The 22,874-nt window shown below is 33.8% G+C and overlaps 1 protein-coding gene across 1 annotated transcript; it reads right to left on the bottom strand.

The window, feature by feature from the left end:
- Nucleotides 1–1,365: 1,365 nt before the first annotated feature.
- LOC126917549 (uncharacterized) lies at nt 1,366–22,599 on the bottom strand. The gene is made up of 5 exons (XM_050724507.1): nt 22,457–22,599; nt 16,019–16,362; nt 12,397–12,560; nt 4,982–5,166; nt 1,366–4,285 (listed from the first exon to the last, which is right to left on the bottom strand). The coding sequence occupies exons 1-5, from the start codon at nt 22,559–22,561 to the stop codon at nt 3,989–3,991; spliced, it is 1,095 nt and encodes a 364-aa protein (XP_050580464.1). The 5' UTR covers nt 22,562–22,599; the 3' UTR covers nt 1,366–3,988.
- Nucleotides 22,600–22,874: the final 275 nt, after the last annotated feature.

Below are 22,874 nucleotides of genomic sequence, written 5' to 3'. Positions count from 1 at the left end.
TTGCTATTGAGCAAGTAGAGACAATGCTAAATTATTGATTTAGTGCTCACGAATTTGTCTTACAGAGACGATCACATTTCGCAACTCTTAGACGATGTAGCAGTCAAGACAAGACATACGACATAAATCCTTGATGGCACCACGTCATGCTACGCGCCTATTACTAGGCAACTCTTTACCCACCCTACATTTTTACCCCGCCTCGTTCATTTAAATATCTATACATATATATACATAGTTTTAAGACAGATTATAAACCGATTTATAAACGTTATTTATAAGAATTTTATTATAAAAGTATAGCAATACTTTCGTCATTAAATATATAAGTTAGAAACTATTGATATAAAATAAAATGACAAGAAAGGAGGATGGGAAATGAACAGAGTTGAGGATACATTATTTATAGCACTCATTACTACATAAATACATTTGTAAATCTTAGACATAATTACAAAACACGAAATATAATGAATTACAATCTTGACATTCTCGTCTAAATAAGATCTTTTGTGTTCTTTCACTCCATTTTCATGCAACAAGCAGTTCTAGAAAAAAAAAAAAGAAAAATGAAGGAGAAGGAAAGATTGGAGAAAATTTGTTTTAGTTAGTTTATAGTTACTCTTAGTAGTTTAAAAACTGAACTAACTAAAAATTGGAAAATATTAAGGATATAATAAGTTCTGCACGAAATTACCGTTCCAATCAGTTGCACAAGTATAAAGTTCTATACTTTCTTTGCAAGCTGTCCTATTTCATACCTTATAATTTCATAAGGAAACTTTTAATTCAAATCATTGATACATTGAATCGATAACGTCGCATGGGACATGGAGATAATATAAGGGCTCAAGTAACTTCCAAAACATGGGACAAGAATAAGGATTGAATGTTACGTCTATTCTGTAACTCGTCAGTGATATAGTATATATTTTTAATTGTTTTTGTACATTTGTTATTATTGTTATAATTAGTTAATATTTTATGTGCGCCAACCGCCTTATGATGCCGCGCAAATGACGGATAGTGGCGTCGCCATACAGAGTCCGCTGAAAGCAACTATTTAGCAGCTATTCAAAAATGCGCGGCAAAATGCTGCGCTGTATAACAAGCTTTTTTTGTACAATTTTTGGTAGTCATCTTCGCACAAGAAAAATCGTTTCATCTTTAAAGCAACAAACAAACAGCATTTAGAAAAGGATTGATGTTCATAGCTTAATGAAACTATGATATCTGCAATTTACATATGGTCAGTTTAGTCTATTAAATTTCCTATTTTAGTTACAATATCTTGTATAAGTGTAGTTGCAAGTAAAGTTAATTTAAAAGTACTATTTATTATGCAACGAATCTATGCAGGATAAATTATGCTTTATATTATTTATTAGTAAGGGGTTACAAGTAATGAACATTCATTTTTATCAGCTTTTATATATATGACAGCCAAACATTTCATTTTTTAAAAACGCCAAATACAAAGTTTTTACGATTTTTGTAAAAATATGGAAATACAGTATCACGAGCAGGATCAAATAAGTCAGATAAATATATTTGTTCTCGTATATATACAAATTGTTCTACAATAATATCAAGGAACAATATACTCATTCAATTGATGATTTTTAGTTGATCTATTCTCATATCACGAATCATTGCGAGTTTGGTTAAGGCCGCCTTTCAAAATTCTTGCCTTCGTATTTACCACTCTTACAACTCTATTTACTATTAATTCCGTCGGTATTGTACATACAGTAAAAAATTGACAACCACATAATATAAAATAGCTCATCGAGAAACAAATGTTAAGTTTATATAGAATGTGTACCCCAAAATATGTTAAAAGTATTTTCAGAATTAACAGAAACAGAATTAACAAGAAAATATAAATCAAACTAATATAATATATAAGTGTAATAATAATTTATAAATATTTCACGATGCTAACGTTTTTTAATAACTAAAGAATCTTTCTTTTCTTTTTACCTTAGACTGTACAATATTTGAAAAAATGTGTGAGGTCTGTCCAGTTGTATTAAATGAATCGTTAAAGTTTAAATTGAAGTAATCTTCACTTTAAAAAGTATATCAAAGAGCTATAATATTATGGATCGAAACAACAGCAATTTTATTACTGTATATCAAAACCAACAGTATCGTAACGCGCATAATACTTGTTTTTAACCATCAAATTATAGTTACAAAAATATGTATATATTGTTGTATGCAACTCACAAGATTCTTTTATTTCTTTCGACGATACGTTGTCAAAAGAAGTCACAATAATTAAGCGAGTAGTAAATATAACCGTATGGCGTTAAAGCTAGCGGCAGCACTTATCTTTAAAGCTACTTTATTTATTTGTCACTCATACATCATGTTTCCTGCTAATTCGACAAATTCATGTAGATTTACAATTTTTGTCAATATTATCGTTTATATAAACAGGCTTGGCCAATACACGTATTAAAATAATTTCAAAATCCGATAGAAAAGATAAAACTGACAAAGACGTACTATCGAACAATCTTAATGAAATTTGCAATTGCTTCAAGATCATTCTATAGTATGTCACAATTTTTTTGAACAATGTCGATATTTCCAAGTACATTACAAGCCTATTATGTATACACTAATTCATAACTCCATCGAATTTTCGAATTTTCATTTTTCATAAATCTGACATGAATAATTGTAACAAGAGGAAGACCTTAAAAGTTTTTACCGGCACATTAAGAATACAAATTATTAACATGTTTTATCTCACGCATCCTTTCGGAATATACATAATCTCTATTTACGCGAATATTTTACAAATCTAAAATCGAAAATACGATACAATAGTAAATTTCAACGTTGTTATATACAGAGTGATAATCCAAGAAACATTGGCTCCCCTTGCACGGAATAAATATATCTCTAAGACGATTACGGTTTCTTGATCATTTCGAATGAACAAAAGCCGTATATCTTCTAGGTTTATAGCTTTTGGCGAAACACGTTAAAACGGGTATCAAAGTAACATGATTTCGCATCTCAAAGCTTCCAAAATATTTATGCAACGAAATATTCATATCGATAATACAATACTTCAAAATCCTCCGATTTTAGGTATTATCCCACCTCATCACCGTTTGCAAAAATATTTCCTTACAATTAAACACTTATATTTATGTTTCTTGTCATTAGTGCTGCTTTCTTCTTCCCTATTTACCATCTACCTAATGATAATAGTCCTATGTGATGGTTAATAATACATTTTGTCCGGAAGCAACGCTAATTTGCCAGCGACTGCAAATGGCACGACTCTTTCAGCAGCCGCGCAACGCAAAAGCGCTTCTATTTACCGTTTCGTTACATATTTAAGCAAACCCCATTCTCAGAGAAAGTCCATTGCTCCTCCATTGGCAACTCTACACCGTCTAACACTTCTTTAATATTCACAGATATCTACCATTATTTAAAATAACTCGAATTATTTGTGCGATAATAGTATTTAGAGAAGATGAACACAAGTGATGTGTCGGATCATTCCATAAGTTGTATTGTCGCTAAATTAATTTTTAGGAGAACAGCTGATATTCATTTATATGCGCTACTTGCTTCAAATTTCCTGAATAGTAAAATATTCTTAAAACATTTTGGCCATGAAAGGGAAGACTCGTATCGTAATAGAACATTAAAAATCATGTTCCAAAATATTCATTACATTTAGATTTCATAAAAGAGAAGGTTTATGTTCTGTTAGAATGTAAAAGACTTTTAGAAGCTAATGGTTAGGAAAGAAGGTTGCAATCACGATAATTGATATTAAAAATTATCTTCCAAAATGTTCATTGCTTATGGAACAATCTAATAGTTGTATTGCACGACAGACATTATTCCTTTTATTAAATCGTCCGATATAACGCCATTGTTTAGACTAATTGCAACAATATCATCCCGACAGTAACGATAAATAGCGTAATTACAGGAAAAGGATGGGAATGAATCAAAGATGCGCAAGAACTTCGACAGCTGCTACTGGAGGTGTTTGATCACCGCTCAAAATGACTGGTTCTGATTCTGTCTGAACGATCCTAACCAGATTCGCGTCCTTCTTCGATGGCGTGACATTCGTGTTCGATGCAATGTTCGATCTAGTGCAATAGCTCGGCGGTCTGCTTTCTCTAGTCGTGCCGGGAGTCACAATGCTTCCAGCGTTGGATCTGTAGGTCGGCGGAGGTGAGGACGTTGGCTGCAACCGATCCAGAAGGAGCAGTCGAAGCCTGTACTCTTGCATACTCGCCTAGAATTAAATAAATCATGTTTAAGTTCTCTATTTTCTATGGTGTTTGTAGACTGCGGATTTTTATACGTTTACAATAAATTTAAAGATATAAAAATCTACAAATTTCGTAGAATACATAAAAATATACAAAATATCCAAAATGTTATACCCTATAATTTTTAACGCATGAAACAAATTTCTATGTAGGTTTCAGTTCCAAAAATATGAAATTTCATAAAAATCTGCAGTGTAGTTATCCGTAATAGATTTTTGGGTTTCATGTAAAACGATAGTATCCAATCTATAATGTATTTTTAGGGTAACTATTGATTAATGTGAAAAATAACAATTTAAAACATATAGTAAATGCTATAGGAAAACACAATAGCAAAAGTCAAACGTTGCAGTTAACAGTTGAACGTTTCAGAATCATAGTGGCCTGTGATGATATCATAGTGATAATAAATCACTATGCTAGTTCATGAAATACAATTTTGCGTTTATTATTATAAAAAGTTCATTATGTTTCTTTGCTCAGTCAAAAAGAAAAACACAGAAAATAGGAAATGAAGAGAAAGAAGAGAGAAAGACGAGGAGGTGTTGAAGACGTTTCATAAATAGGTAACATAAAATCTAATTTGAAAAGAAGATAGGGAACATCTGTTGGAAATCGATCAGGCGCGCAAGTAGTAAAAGACAATTTTAGGGTGTCACCTGATAACTCGGAGGTGGCGTTCTAAATTGGAATTCCGGATAAATCATGGCAGCGTACGGATGAATTGGCCTCGCCGGCGGGATCCTGCTCGAGATCCCCGTGAAACCAAAGAAACTGCCACAATTTTCTCGACTGGTCACTCGCCACGCTACAGCGCTCACAGTTACCAGAACCACTCCTATACCTGGAACAGAATACATATATCGTTTCAAAATATACTCTTCTTACTAAAACTAAATGTTTGTCTAATTATTTCGAATACTAAATGTTTGTTAAATGACTTTATTTTATAAATCATCTAAACATATATAACGACATCTATCTCGGTTATTTTTGTATAACATTAGCAAGGAAGCATTGGTTAACTAAAGGCTTGATTAAAATCACAATCGAATAAATTATTTTATTATAAACATGACAGTCTTTTTAGTAATTGGACAACGAAGAATTTAATCCAGCTATTGAATTCAGTTATACATACATATGTGATGTGAACATGATCGATCGTCTCTTTAGATTAACGTAATATTTTTTATCGAGCTTCGCTGAAACCGGTTTGTTTAACATAATATACTTCTATGTGTATCGCAAAACATATATTATTAATCCCGAACACTGATCGATGTATTGTAGAGGCACTCGGAAATGGATGCGCTTTACAGAAAAGAAGGCGCTCATTTACAATGCGTAAAATAAATTCTTCTTACATCAAAAATCAATTTAGTAAAAATATAACGACGCAGAATCGCTGCTGGTAGCTATGAAAATGTATAACTACAACGGAAATGTGAACAGTCTCTAATAATTTATCTCGCTGGATATGAATGACATGCGATAAAATCGAAATATCGAAATATCGAAATATCGAAATGTGAAACGTGGCTCGAACCGCAGAGTTAAGCAATGGAGGAACTCGAAGGATGACAAAAAAAGGAAACGGGGGTCAGAAGCGATCTAACCAAGTTACGAGCATACGAACGAGCGAAAAGTCGAGTGAAATGCAACGGGCAGGAAAAGCAAAGATGACGTTGGTCGTTAAACATTGTCGCGTGTTCTCACGAGTCGTGGCATGTGAAAATAGTGAGAGCTAAGAAAACATCCTTGGAGGAAACGAATGATCCAAGCTTTCGCGGTTCCACACCCAGCCGCGCTTCCCTCGCGGCCATCGAAATATCTTTTCCACTCTTTTCGTCTTAATCCTTGTAATTTCTTAACTCGACCCTGCAATCTTCTTTCGTCTCGCTCGAGTTATACAGCACTTTACTACTCGCATTTCCTATCATTTGCATTTAAAATTTTATTTTCTCTTCGATACGTGGCTTCCAGGCATTTACTTTTTTAATTAGATACGCTACCCTATAGCGTTCATAAATGCATATATAGGGTGGCTCCATCTAACTTTATCATCTGGAATATCCCGTTTGTTTTTGATAACGTTAAAAGATATCGTTTAAAAATCGGATACAGGTCGAATGGTTTCGAGATGGACATAATTTCGCGTGTGATTAGATTTTTTAAATGGTATTATGATAGCGTTACATAGTCACCGATGTGTTCCTAAATGGAATTATATATTTTTTAATAGATCCATCTTGGCATTCCCTATTAAAAAAATAGTATCAGGCTACTTATTATGTCGAAGAAACATAAAGTTTCGTAGGTATTGCTGACTTTAGTTCGTGGAATTTAACGTAAAACACCGCTCTGTGTCTTTTCTTGTATTTCGTATGTTGAATCTGACAAATCGAAGTTCAAGTATGTTTTATAAAATCCTTTATTGTATTTCATACGTTGAATTTAACAAATTGAAATTAAAATATCCGGCAAGGTAATAGATTTTCGACATAGATCGATTAATATCTCTTTGCGGAGAATGCCCTGCTGGATCGATTAACGTATTAAAAAATATGATTTTGTTTGATAAAAGAAACGCCTGTGAACATCGTATGTTCTCTGTGTGTTCTACGAAAAAATTAAACGTGTCAAATTTCGTCTCTCTCTCGAGGCCACTCAACTTGTATATACTTTTTAACACTCGAGATATTTTCCGACATTTTTTAATATCATCGATATCAGACATTTTTCAATATCATTGATATCGGACATTCCTCGACATCGTCGATATCAGACTTTTTTCAATACCGCCGATATTAAACATTTTTTAATATTCATCAATTCATAACAAACGTCAAGCGTCCGAATATACCTGTGATTACTGCTGTCACTCCGAAAATCCATTATTCCGGGAAATATATTAATTCCAATATTAATTGATCGACGACCTCGTCGAATGACAATATTCAACCAAACAAACTTTCAAAACCGTATACCACATCGTACAGCTACGTACATTATATATCCCATTATGAACGAAACTATGCGTCTAACTAAATAACCGAACTAAAATTCCATATTGCACCACTTTCCGATATCAAATTCATTTAGTGGCTGAGCGAAAAAATTCCACGGAAGCGTAAGGAATAATAATCGTGATCTCGTTAAAACAGTTAACAAATCGATTCCCACGGTGGTGAGCCACGGTGGCGAGCCACGTTGCTAAATTAGCATGATTAGATTAAGATAAATTTCACGGTCTAACGAATCTTCATCAACGTACGGGATTTGGATAAAACACGCGAATACGATATATGGTACTTTGCGAAAATTAAATTTTATGGCGTAGTGTATTTCGATCTACGTATTCAGGCTCTTAGTATCTGCTAGTTATCGACGTAAAATTCGGGTAGCAGTCGGCGCGTTAAAGATGAAAAAGCAAAGCAGAGGAAACGAGGTAATAAAGAAAGAATGTTAATGGCGCATAGAAGATCGAGGGAAGATGTTTTGGAACAGGGGACAAAAATATACAAAAAGCTATACAGCACGTTTCATTTTTATCCCGCCAGATGGTTTCGGCATATTTCACGATTAAGAATGAGGAAAGAAGGTTACGTAAACATAGGATCAAAATTATAGACGACTGGTTTCTTCTTCGATTTATGCTGCCTTCGGTGAAATACGAGAAAATCAAAATGAAATTCAGATGGCAGTAGAGTCAATTTATCAACGATGGCAATTTACGAGCACGGTCGACACTTTGAAGAAGAACTTCGCTAAACATGAGCAATCGATCGAGCGAGAATCCAGTCATTTATCCTGTTGTTATTTTTATCGTGACTTTCTACTAATGAAGCATTTACGACCCTGCATTTGTATAACATCTTCGTTTTGCTTTTAATCGTGGAATGTTCTGACACAGGTTTGGCAAGGTAAAAATGAAACGCTCTGTATAAATGTATAAGAAATACATATTTTGTACATATATATTGTATTATTTATTGTATTATTAGATGTACTAGATTGTCCCAAAAGCGTATTTCACTATCTGCACGCAGTTGCTTTATCTGGCAATGTTTCTACAAACGTGAAACCTAATCTGCCAAATGTACATAGTGCAGTGTAATAGAACACAATGGATCATACGTGATTCGATAAAATAATATAAAACAAAAATGTCGTGCATCTATTATTTCCTTATCGCGCGAAAGAAACTTTTCGGACAACCCAATATATTATGTAATATATTATATAAAATATATTACATATGAAGCATTGGCGGAGAAGTCGGAAGGAAAGCATCAGGAAATAAGAAAGATATGTTAAGGGCACACGGAGGATCGAGGGAGCAAGTTGCGAAATACGAAGTAAAAATATAAGAATATGTAAAGTATATAAAATTTGCGCGACAGTCAGCGCGTTGAAGGTGAAAAAAAGAAAGCACGAGGGACTAGAAAAAGAAGATGTTAGAGGAACCACGGAGGATCGAAGAAAGAAGTTATGAAATACAGAGCAGCGGCAACGAGAAACCGCAAGGGGCCCGTTGGTCGACCAGATCGACCGATCGTGGCGCTATACGAAAGAAGGGAGAACCGTGCTGGCAACTGGTTACTTTCTAAACGTGGGCATGTAACCTGCGACCCGCATAGAATGCCTCTCACAATGGGAGAACGCGCTAACCTACAGGGATCGTACGCCTACACTACACGTGGAGGGACCGTGAGATTCGCGGAACATAAAATTGAGAAATCTCCAGGAAAACGGATCGATGCGATGCGATGGTCTCGTAAAACGTTCTTAACTCGTCAGCTACCACGCTACCCATTTACGGGACCATAAGATCGAATTTGTACGAATTTTACGAGATCGAGCGGAGATTCTTTTTAACTCCAAAAATATACGATGAATTTCGGTTTATGGAAAACGATTATCGAGAAAAGATTAATCAATATTCTCGAGTGGAGATTCTTCTTTACTCGTGTATATTACTCGCGTGATTAAAAGCAGTATATTTTGTTTAATTTATAGAGTACCAATATACATAGAAAATCGAGATCTGAAGATTCTTCTTAACTCGCGAAACATATACGTACAAATGTTTCGTGTTTTAAAAATATTTCTTTTTTTTAATTCATAGAAAAGCGATATTCATAGAAAACCAGTCGAAACGTTTATATTGTACATTAAAAATTAGAAGTCGATGAATCAATGCCATTAATGACATCCATACCATTGATACTGTTAATTAGTTAAAATATTCTGTCTAGTATTTTGTTCATTCTTTAATACACCTCGCACGTATTTCAAGCGTGTTACAACACAGAATAATTCAGCTCGCTGTTAGAAGAACATCAAAGCTTATAATATTTCAGTAATTTAATCCGTCCAAAATTTAGTAAGAGTAGATATTCTGAATATCTCTAGATTTCCCGTTGTGAAAGTGTTGAACCAATTTCACACGATAGTACCCGGGCTATGAGGATAGAGATTGCTTACTTTCTTCGATTCAATGGCATTAACGAACCGTTAAATCCAATGGGTTTATTAAGTGGGTATTGAGCCGAGCTGAATTTCGTGTTACGCGAAAACGCAATGGAATTCGAAACTTTGTTATTGTAGAAAATAAAACGGCAAGACGGAACTTGGATAAATACATTCCCTTATGTAAATATTAAGGCTCAAATAATTTAGTCCCATACAAAATATAATTGGGTGAGATTACTAAAAAAAAATGTTTTACAAATGAGATAAATATAAGAAATGATGTATGACATCGGCCTAATTCCATATGCCATAAATAGCCTAATGCTAATGCTAGCCTTTTTAATAGTGAATGTATTCGTTAATGCATTATAAAGTATAGTATTTGATCTTACGACACTGTTCAATTTTTACTTCAAATATCTCTTTATACAGCAAGTAGCTTGTTAATTAAAAATGACAAATTAAAAAATTCGCTGTGTATGAATAAAAGTTTGTAGCTTCATGATGCGTCCAATAAGTCTTGGAAATCGTACTTTTAACAAATATTATCGCGTACTTCGCGACCTAACAAATATTTTTATTAAATTTATGTATATATCTTCCACGAGATTATCCACTTTTACTTTTAACATGAAATGAACTTCCTCGCAGATGTGTTATGCAAAGCATTGAGAATATTCCGTAATAAGAGAATAATACTCGCTTCTTTCCATGCACTTCATTCCCTAAGAAAACTTTTCTCTATTGTAAACAATTTTTTTTTATTGGGAAATATCTCTGTATATCCCATTCAATCTTTATACTTGGAAAGAGATTTGAAGATTAGAGTTGGGAAAATGATGAAAGATTTTCCAAGTCTTATTTGACCATGTATTCTCCGAAACAGATGTCCTTCCTCGGAATCGCACCAGGCTTAGAACAACGTGACACGAATATACGAAATACACCTGTCGAAGCAATTGTTTGATAATAATAACATTAAATTTGTGAACAAATACAAACTACGATGTTCCTTAGGAACGAAGACGAAGCTTCGTGTCTATTATTCTAATAAATTATATGCTTGCTATTTCATCGGAGTCTTGCGCGATTCTTTTCTATTTTCCAACTATGACTGTATATAATTCCTAAAGGTATAAATACTTAAATAGTTTGAAGGGAATTTCTGAACAATAACGCTCTTAATGTTTAATATTTTTATATAGTGTATAAATTTATGCATTACATATGTTATAGTTTTATATGTACTGTTATTCATGAGTATTTGTAAATCTAGTCCTTACATTTATTGGTACGTTCTAACAAAGTTTATTCTGTTTTGTATTTTATGTTACAAAGAATATTTGATAGGTATTTCTTAGAAGGAAAATCTTGTATGTGTAAGAAAAAGATTTAGGTAGACTTAATATTTAAACAATCTTAAGAGATAATGACACAGTAGCATCCATACTTAAACATTTATCAAACCTAATCTGGAGTACTTTGCAATCTATCTAATGTATCAACAAGAAGACTTTACTAATATACAAGATAAATATTATTTGATTATCCTGATGATAACACTATACTGTACTGTACTGTGAAATAAACGTAGAATGGAAGATTAGATAGTACTAAATTTTTGTACGGTAATGTATGCATGTTCTCTTTGGCTATTATTCAGTTCTTTACCGAAACGGAATGTACTTTGTGAAAAGACTAGTTGGAGCAGACAAAGAATGAAGGATTCTTTTGTACTAAAATATGCGATATTTAAAACCGCTAGAAATCATCGGTCGACTGACGCCCAAAAGATATAAAGCATTGCGAATATAGCTTCCAGTATTCCCTAGCCACCAATGATAAAAATAATAAAAAGTAACGGGAAATATTTAACGTCTTTAATATTAAAATTATTTTCTAATTCCTCTCGGACCTTTTAAGTAAATTTCCCAAGTAAATTGTTAGAATTATCTAAAATAATCTAGTTGTAATTAAACGCTTTCTACATAAGTGTAGTTCTCCTTAGTAACAGTGTCATTTTTATTTAATAAACCACTCTACCTAAATCTTTTTCTTACACATATAAGATTTTCCTTCTAAGAAATACCTATCAAATAGTCTTTGTAACATAAAATACAAAACAGAGTAAACTTTGTTAGAACATACTAATAAATGTAAGGACTACTTACAGATATACAAATACTCATGGATGACAGTACATATAAAACTATAACATATGTAATGCATAGATTTATACACTATATAAAAATATACGTGTGTATAAATTTAACTTCCTATACAGATCAACCAGATGCAAAAAGATTATCCTAAATTCAAGCATCTTTCAGGAGAATACAGTAGCTACAAACAGTGCCTTCTTATCAGATTCTATACGTTCCACTTTCATAGTATCAAATTTTTGTAGTCATATGCAAGTGCTATTAGATCCTGCGAAATGTAATACACTTGGACCTAATTAATTAATCCTGTAAATACTATATTAAGTGCAATAGCGTTCCTATATCTTCCGTTGTCACCGTATACAAATATACAAAGGTAAAAATTGATCGTCAGCTAATAAATCAAGCGACATGAGAAAAGTTTGATTCGTTACCGATCATAAGCAGCGCGACGGCGATGTGATCGCGACCAGAAGCCCTGAGGGCCCCCAGCAGAGCACCAGCACCCGCGCACACCAGGCCAACTACTCCGACACCCAGTATGGACCAACGCACAGGAGGGGAACCGAGGCCACAACACTGCTTCGGTACTGCATCCCTGCAAGACAAGAACCAACCGTTGGAATGACCCACTGACACGTAAGTTTACTCCTGGTAAGTTGGCAAGTCGCTCGACACGCTTGTCCTCTACTATGCTTGGCTTACGCTCCGCTACGATCGTCGTACAGCCAGCTATGTCCATCTTCTCATCTACCAAACTAATTTTTATCTGTTATTCGACCAGCTAGCTGTTTTTGACGAGTCGTGAAGAAATGGCAATATTTTGCGTTATGACGAGCTCTGTCAGTAATAAATTAATTAAAAAATAAGACAGTCATTTCGTTACAACTTGATCCTATATTATAACAGCCACCCATATGCCATGTTTGACGAGTATAGTCGTCGTCGCTTACTTTTTGCGACGCATTTTAGGTACACAATTTTCAGAGAGGTCGCAACGGCTGACAGTTTTATGAATAACGCGCGAATGTTCCAATTAACAATTATGTAAATACATTGGATGACAGTGACGAGATCTTATATTCGTAAACGCAAATGAAATTTGAAAATGCGTATACACATGTGCTTATCAGATCGCTGTGTAACTTTATAACAGTGTAAAATTTATTACATGAAACAAATTTATTGAAATTTCAATACCTATATAAGATTTTGCTAAATTAAATATATGTAAATTACATCAAACTTTATAATGAAATTATTACGTGAGATTATACAAACTGTTGATTTTATAACACAGTGTATGCTATACGTTATATTTTATTTTATATATATAGAAGAATAGCATATGGTACAATGCAATTATTAATAAAGGACCATGTCAGAGGAAGAGAACAGACCCTAAAACTGTCGATATGAACAGTGACCCTAACCATAAAGAAGACTGCAGAGGATACTTGTTGTTACCCTAGTAGCTAGTCTCTAGAAAGGTTTCTTGCGTCTGAAATGGCTACTGTCCATGTAAAATGTAAGACATTTACTTAATACTTTACGTGTTTTAACTTCGTCATAGCGCAACGGACATAGCAAAAAACATTCGTTTCACACTTGGCGAAAGTGCTGCGACTGTTCGTACTTGTTATCAATGGATTGCAAAGTTGTCTGCCGTGACAGGCTTAAAGTATATACACGAGAAACATACAACTAATTATTTGTAACATTGGATGTAGACTGGCACCACCAACCACAAGTATTATGATAGGATATTCTACTCGCCATTTATTTTATTTATTGCGAAAACTCTAACAAATTTTACTTTATGCCGTCAAATGATGAAATATCAGATTTATAATAAAATAGCTACGAGACAGAAACAGCGAGAATTATAATAAATGGTGCAATACCCGTGGCCGGCAACGTGAAATTCACAATTCATCAAAGTATTAACGAACTATCAAAAATAGTGACAGAGATGTGCGTAAAAAATGTAAATAAGCCATATGTACATGGTTTATTTATCTGTACGAATATCAGTGCGTAATAATGCAAATATCTATATAAACTATTCTGGTAGAATCGTAGGAAACGTTCTACATATAGTGAAAACGTACATAGCAATCTAACATTGCACAAGTTGTACAAGTTATACAGGTTGTCTTCCGCAACCGGTTAGAAGCGGCGGTTTTGTTGCTAATTTTAAAAGCTAAAGTATCAAAAATTGCCAAACGATAGTGAAAGCAATCAATTGCAAGATCTAAACTCTATTTTACTCTGTTTTTTCCAGTGGTAAGAACTGGTTAATCGCATAGTGGGAGATGAATAGATTGATTGCTATGAATCAAGTTAAATCGGGTTTACTAGGATAATTTTACAATACCAGCAACGTATATATTTAGAAGATGCTGATATAAGCTATACGATCTCCTGTTCAATAAAAAACACGCCACAAATATTCAAAAGTAAAACTGAATGACAAATATATTCTTTACAAACCGTTACACCCGGTTTGTATGCATAATACATTGACAAAACATCAATGCGATATTCAGCATAGAGGAATTCTTTGACATAGCAATTGGTATTAGAGTACGATTATTGCAATAAATATTTTCATTTTCTTTCTTCTATGAATAATTTTGCATAATTATTTTTCCTTTCAGTTAAGATCCGTTTTGATTACAGTTCACTCATCAAGTTATTTTTAGTTTTAAGTTTAGCAACTAGTTACTATTAATGTAAAAAAAAAAAACAATATTCATTATGTAATTTATAAATATTTATGCCCTCGCTATTACGTAAAAACCATGGCAAACTTAAATAATTTTGTTAATCCATGACGATGCTAATGATCTGTCACCAATCGAGACTATACAAAACTATAACAAATTAAAAAACATCTATTCAATCCATTGCATTAGAAGATAGTAAAATTTTTCTCTTTTATATGTTTCTCAGAAACTTGCCATTTACAAAAAATATACTGGAAAATAATAATATATACAAGCTGTATACATATGTTTAAAGCTTATGGAATATGCATTTGTATTTGCATATATGTGAACGTAACTTTAGAACTACTCTAACAATAATTGACAAATAGTGTTTACGCAACATCAGGAAAAAGATGAAACGTTGGTTTTCAGATGCAACTGCATAACATTCGATTGCGGAAATGCATAACATATTTTTATGATTCCTTTGACGTCAACAAATAAATCAGCGCGTATAATTTTATACGATGGTCGAACGAACGTCCAGAGTTCAAAGGGACGTTGTAATATATATAGGAATGTAAAAACGGGGCGAGACTCGTGCGACAAGCATCGAAGAACATACTTGAAAACGTTTCAAAAAGAAACGTTCGTAATGGAGCAGCAAAGTGCACAAAGTCGTGTACCAGAAGCGTTCGCACATTTACATTGTCAAAAGCAACGACGAGAAGAATTCACGAGTGGCAGACGGTAGACAAACCACTGTCTGTTTCACTAATGTACGAATCTGATTGCTTTCCCAAACTCATTCTCCATGCTTATATATTTTAATCTTTCTATAAGATATATTCTATATACACGCAATTACGAGATATCAGCATTGATCTGTCCAGAATTTAGAAAGCCTGCAACGTTTTTAAGATAAATAGTTAAAAATGTTCTTACTAGACATTGGTGTATCATACACGATACTGTTATGATGTATTATATATGTAACATTATCCATCAACTTTCAACAACCTTCGAGTAACAATGAATGTTAAATTTTAAAAAATGAAATGTGTTGAACAGAAATTGAAGATGATGCGATATTCCATCGCTTTCCTGGGGATATGATAGACACGGGGGAAGATCGTTTTCCAAGAGAAGGAAAATATTTTCACATCTGCCTTGTAGAAGTGAACTGGAATATTCACCAAACATCGGGACAGTGCGCAACGTACTAATGAAAATACGATCGAAACCTGAAGAACCACAAATATTCATCGGCATTTATCAACTTTCAAAGTTGTTCGAATAATTCTGAGCAATATAAGACGAACCGAATATACATTTGTATATTTACCGTCCAAAAGCAGAGACGCTGGTAGAGACCGGAAACGGTAGTCCAAGACTAAGACCCCTAAGGCCCAAATGAGGCGGTGGAAGATGTAGAAATCCTCTGGTAGGAGTGACCAAAGGTACACCCGGCGCTGTAGAGGAAGCCTGACATCCCGTCGATGTCCCAGGATAAGATGGTGGCATCGAGCATGATCTCAAGGCTCGACGATGTTGCCTTCGCAATCGCCTCTCTCTTCGACGAGCACCGCGAACGCCGTCGAGATCCTCCAACGCCTCTGGACCATTTTGCAGCGGCAGCTCCGTTTGTGCCTCCGTCGAAGTGAAAGACCGCGCATTGTCTCGCGATTCCTGCAAAGTTCACGTAAACATTCAAATTATTCATCTTCTTTATTCTCCTTGCGAATTCTACTCTTCCATTATTCCAAGTGTGCCACATTACTTTCAGGATTTTTAACAGAATATATGGAGAAGAGACGCGACAGGGATTATTATCAATGGCGAGATGAAAATTAGAGAATTATCGATTGCGCTTAGATGGCCAATGTTCGGGCGTTTAAAGGAAAATTCAGACGAACAAATTCATACGTACAAACGAACGTAATACATTGCGCGCAATGGCAAAAGTATATAAATATGTGAAGTACGCAAAGTAGGGTGGACGTTACGATATTTAGCGAAACAGACGGTTTGCTATTAGGTCTTGTTTCTTAGTTGCGTCAATGAAAATATGCATTTGCGTATTAAATATTCACGATCCAGTTTATAATAACGTTCTGACCTACGAATCAGTTTATTCGTGCGTTTTACTTTGTAATTTATTTATATTTGTTGGCATGAAAGTAAAATCTATTATGCACTGTCTTTCGCTATTCAATGCGTGGTATTTACTATCTTTCGCGTTTCCAGTAACTTCAAAGACGCGGCTTTCTATTTTAAAAAAAGATTTTCCTAGCCCATTATCCATTTTTCTCTGCTAATTAGAGGAAAATACGACTAGCTGTGCGAATTCGCGATAATAATCTAAATTTTCACCTGTGCACATAATACAAGCATCCTGCATTTGTGACAGCCGGCGCACTCCAAATTGTTCCTTTTGCTATTCTACATCTACTGCACTTTCGCGCGTTCTCTCCCATTCTAATCACGATTTCGTGATTTCCGTTCCTTATTACTTACTACGTAATCACTCACTTTTAACCTTTAAAATACACACGTATACGGGGTGACAACGAAATAGGTGGTCGAACAATCTTGTTACATTAAAATACCAAAAAATCTGCTCATAGAGGTAATCAGTCTCTTAAAGATGATAAATTAATAGAGAGAGAGAGATAGAGAGAGTATAACGATAAAAATATCTTTCTCCTTATGTAAAGTATTTTTTTTTTATTCGCGATGGAATATTGTAAGAGTATTAAAAAATTACAGCTTCTAAATTTCTTTCGAAATGTCTCTCGGATTATTAATCAATTTTTTATTCGATTACGAATATAAGCGGTTATATAACAAATATAAATAGCAAAATTAAGTATTCTGACCAATTCTAGAAGAATAATGAACGGCGAAATTATTAGACCGCGTATTTTTATGCACTTGTGGGAAATTTAATTCACGGAACGCATGTAATATACAAAAATATAGCAGCTATTATTATATTTGGTAGTCAACCGTAAAGACCGCGAGCATCTCTACTTAGAATTATCGGCTTGGCAACTAAGTGATCGCGGGTTTTATCATTAGGTGGTATTGACAATATCCGCAATCACATAGTTGCCAATCCAATAGATAAATGATAAAGCTTGATATGTGTATGGAAATCGTACTTCCATGTAGAGATACATATAGATGTCGATATAACTACGTATGTACATAATATGCCATTATATCGCATACATTAGGATAGATACGTACTAATCACGTACAAAGAAAGAGTTAAGTAATATAATATAACGCAATAAAATAGCAATATAATACGGTAACTAAGAACTCGATGTAAGAATGTAATATAGTGTAAGAAACGAAGAATAAGAATGCAACAATCTCCTTGTAATAGGCTATGGATCCAAAGTACGAACAAATTATTATTATTATTATTAATATTATATTCGATAAGGGAAGCAAATACCTAACTAGATGCTACTCTTTTAGTATTCATAAAAATACGAATTAAAACAAATATTCACGATCTAAAAACGATTACTCTTAAGAATCGATAACGTGAATATTTGATCCAACTTGTATCTTACTAATTAACATTTTACCTAACGCCGTTTAACCGGCTACAACAAATTAACTCGTTATTACAAACTGTTAACCCATTTCTGAATAAATTTCTTGTTCATTAATCAATGATGTATTCGGCAAAGTCGCTGTATATGTAAAGTTAATGAGAGCTAATGAGATCACGTATCTGGTTTTTTCTCTTCTTTCTTTTTTCGCTTTTCAAGAACTGGCAAGAACGCTATACGGGCAAAAGTACATTAGAGTCTATCGCATTATGCGTCTTCGACGCGTCAAGCTCGCACGCAAATCATCGAATAATTTGAATAAATATACGTTATGGCGACGCTTCGTGCGAATGAAAAATAGAAATACGGAAAGATATCAACGCGATTAACACGGGAACACGTGGAAACTATAGTCGTCGAGCGCCATAAAACTGGCATGGAAAGTAATATTCAGGGAAATATTCGATACGTATCGGCGATGGTTCGTATTATTGGAAATAAAGGGATGGAAATACATATCTCATAAAATGTCTTTATTGGGGACTATGGGGTCCGAAAAATGCTTTAAATAAGAAATTCCATCGTGTGGAGAATTTACATGGTTGATGAAGCTGGTAAAAATAACAATTTAAGGGATGTTATAATAAGATGAACGTGACGAACAACAAAGCTAAAAATCTGTTTATTAATTACCGATATTTAATATCGGAATTGCTAACTTGTATCGAAGAAATTGAAACGAATGACGTATGAGAAAATAATTTAAAGGGAAAGAACAAGTCTTCATCCATATATATGGTTTATAAAAAATTATTCAAAGCTCTAGAAATTCATCTTGCAATAAACTGCTTCTAAAATCTTCTCACAATTTGCTGATGAATTTTCATATTTCAATCAATAACATATTGTTACTAAATTCATTTATAACAGAGAGAAAAAACATGTTTTATGTATATTAAAACTAGAATAGCTCTAAGATTATTTATGTTCACGTATATGGTTGTGTTCAATACGTTTTAAGCTCAAGTTGAGTTGAGTTCGACTCTTTAGCTAAGTTTGCTTTGATTCTAATTCGAAATAGTTAGTAAATAATTAATTCAAATTAATTCTAATACAGTGAGATTATTATACGGATTAGATAACTATAGATTGGATTATTAGACTATTAGACGTTAGATAGATTATATAACACAATATAAGGTATTATAAACGGAAATGTAACCGAAAGCCATCCGAAGGCAGGTGATATGGATCACAAATAAATAAAAAAGTGTATATTAAAATTGAGAAGAATCGGATGAATATATAATGTGAGTTGTAACGATTGACGAGATTACAAAGAATAATCCAAGGTAATCTTGATGGGAGGTTGGAAGTTGTAGTTTTAAATAAAATGACACAAAATCCATTCACAGATGACGTTTGCAGCCTGAAATTCAAGACCTTTTCACTTTAGGATCCATTCGAATTAATAAAGGAGCCTACACGCGTCCGGTATGCATATCACTCTAATTGTGCTTGAAATAGTTGAATCAATTGATGTCTACTTATTTAAGTACATTTACTCCTTTAATTTTTGACCTCGGTATATGTATCAGGGCTACATACACGTATGCATTAACGTTTACTATCATACCAATGTATTATATTACATTAACGCTTCTTGAAACGTTGCTACCACAGATTAACAATTTATTTATAGGTCCTAGTTTCACGGTTTAAGAATAATTTAGGTTCGTGACAATCGATCGTATTCAAAATCGGCAATACATGGATGCAGAAATAGATATAAATACACATTTACACTTCCGAAATAATATCATTTTCTTTTAGATCAATTTATAATCCAGGTGGCGACGATCGATTACATAAAAACTTCTTTAGCCTGCATTCATAGTACGAGAATATAATTAATCGCATTCCGACCCTAATAGTGTTCTAGCGTTTGAAATGTTGCATAAATCCTCTTTCGAATATGTACGTTCGAGGTCGGGTTGTTGAAACCCGTGAGCTAGATCATCGTTTTCTCTTGCAAACCTGCATTGACGAGAAAACGCGTTTCAAAAGGTGTTTCGTTCGACTAAAAGTTTTTAGGTACACATACTCACAAGCATTAGAACATCTGCTGATACTTGATATAAATTGAATGCTTTTCGCTATTTTTATTTTCTACTTATTCTATTGGAAATCGTATCTTCCAACCAAGCGATTTTTAATCAGCGTCCGCGTATAACCCTTTTCGTGTTAAATTTTTAGTCGTATGAAAGTACTATTAGATCTAATTTGTACGTGAATAACGTAGTAAATACAATGGTGTCCAAATATTATTCGCAGTCACAGTATTTGTGCCGTAGAATACTGAATTGAATAAAATTTGTTCAAATTTTTAATAAATGTGAGAAGTTTAACGTGTAAAGAGGTTTTAATGGATTGAAATACTCATACATATAAACTAATGTATACTAATAATATACTATAATATTAATAAATACTTATGACGATACGTATCTTAAAAAATCTACTTTTATGGTAAATCATAGACATAAAGTTCGGTTTTATTACATGTATTAAACGAGCGTCATTATCGTAATGGAATATTTTGCAAAAAGATTATGTCAAGTTACGAATCTTTTTACCAATAGCCTTTGGTAATAATGCTTTACGGCGTTTCTCTAATTAGGTTGGAAGAAACAAAACGAAGTGTTTGGCGTATCGAAAACCGTAACCGTAACCGCAGCCATAACCGTACCCGTAACTGTAATTATTTCTTCGGTTTCGATTTCCCGAGTCGACATATTTTTAGGAATTATATCTCAACCGCGTTACGCCCCTTCCATTCTTACATAATTCTCGACTAGCCGAATAATTCTAGTTATACGTTTCTTAAATATAGAATACGCGTATTTAATACGATAATACACGTGTTAACGCTTATTATTTGTTGGTCTACCAGATAGTACTATCAGCTTATCGAATGACTGTAATCTTCAAACATTCTCGTTCATTATCTTCGAATCAATCGGCTCGCCATCCTTATCTCATTCTTCATGATCTTTATTCTTGCTCTACGATCTCTGACAGCGAGTCACCATGTCCTACATATCGTTCAAAACTTTCTGAATTTGACTATCCTTATCATCCTCGATCCTAGTTCTTCCAAGACTTTTGAAATCTTCAATACTTTCTACCAAACAGTTTCTCTTGCTTCTAAATGTAAAATCGTGTCAAGTATTATTAGTACTATAACCAGTATTGACAAGGAATATTATTAAATATTAAATGTTCAATAAATTAGAAAAGTGGTTATTATCTATTAAATATTATTATATTAACGCAATTTATGGATTGTGTAACGCCTGAGAATTAAAAAATAATTTGGAACAAAACTTCCAGTCTAAAACTTAAGACTATTTTGCTGGAAAAACGGGAAAAAATCAATATAACGTCACTCTCAGACGCTTTTCTTGGAAAAGGGAATAATGGCATTATCCTTGTCCTCCAAGACGCATTGGCGCCGTAGTGGAATTCTATTGAGTTGTTTACGAATATGCTCATTATGACAGAAAATGAATATTCAACACTGTAAAAATAATACATGCTGGAGAAAACAACGAAGATCGGCAAACTTTCAATAAAAGAAGATCGCGGAAATTGGAATTGTAATACAATCGGCAAAAAAGCAAGTAGTATTTAAATAAATTTTTTACATGTATCCATAGTATTTCCATTAGAGAACGAAAAGAAATTTAAAGATATACATATCCCCCATACATGGAACTCTACCGTTTTATACGTGAAAAAATGCAATTTACCACATCGCACACAGTTCGAATTCTCAAGTGAAATACGAGTACATACATACATGTGTCGAATTGGTTCCGAAGAACATAACCTAAGTCCGTCTAAAACGGACTATCTTTCTCTTAAAAATATAAAAGCTTTGAATTTTATCTACATTCATCAAACGCGAAGAAAATTATTGGCGAGATCTAATTAATGATATTTCGTATGCAAAAGGAGTACGATTTAAACAATAGAGGCATTAAAGTGTAAAAAATAATAAAATTCTTGTATATTCATACCTAGTACCAAAGCGTTTAATAGATCAGTAATGGAAGAAAATGAAATATTATCATAGAAAGATCGACAAATCGCATCCCAAGTTTAACACATAACGACGTTACAAATAAAAATATAAAAATAACGATACAAACCTGCGGTCTGCTAAGCTGGTTACTCCTTGCATTGTCAACGGTTGCACCGCCTACCGCGACGACACTGACAGGCCTTGGGGCATTCTCGGACAGAGCCCCGGCCATCGTACGACTCTGAACATCGGACTCCAGGATGTAACGCACCTTCCTTCTTTCTTCTTCAACCTCCCTTACTATCCCATACACTTCATCCAAAACTTCACAGTTCACGCTTCTTTTCTTTCTGTTCCTCCTCTTCTTCCTTTTTTTTCCATCCACGTTCCCGCCTCTCGCTTACCACCACATGTGTATATAATACACCTATACGTGCCTTTTTCACTGCACACCTTTCTCTTTCCTCTGTTTCGATCGAGTACTCTTTTACGTACTACGTATCTCTCTTTCCGTTCATTCTACGTATACTCGTTTCCTCTTTCAT

Source organism: Bombus affinis, chromosome 6 (genome assembly GCF_024516045.1).
Source record: "Bombus affinis isolate iyBomAffi1 chromosome 6, iyBomAffi1.2, whole genome shotgun sequence".
In the NCBI taxonomy this organism is placed as follows: domain Eukaryota; kingdom Metazoa; phylum Arthropoda; class Insecta; order Hymenoptera; family Apidae; genus Bombus; species Bombus affinis.
Note: the sequence above shows the minus strand (reverse complement) of the source record. Positions and strands in the feature narration are given on the sequence as shown.

Excerpts from the sequence above, each read along its gene's own strand:
- LOC126917549 (XM_050724507.1), bottom strand. The coding sequence starts at position 22,561 with ATGGCCGGGGCTCTGTCCGAGAATGCCCCAAGGCCTGTCAGTGTCGTC. Across the intron at positions 16,363-22,456 it reads ACCAGCTTAGCAGACCGCAG|GAATCGCGAGACAATGCGCG; the intron begins GTTTGTATCGTT and ends TGAACTTTGCAG. Across the intron at positions 12,561-16,018 it reads AGCGTCTCTGCTTTTGGACG|GGATGCAGTACCGAAGCAGT; the intron begins GTAAATATACAA and ends CTTGTCTTGCAG.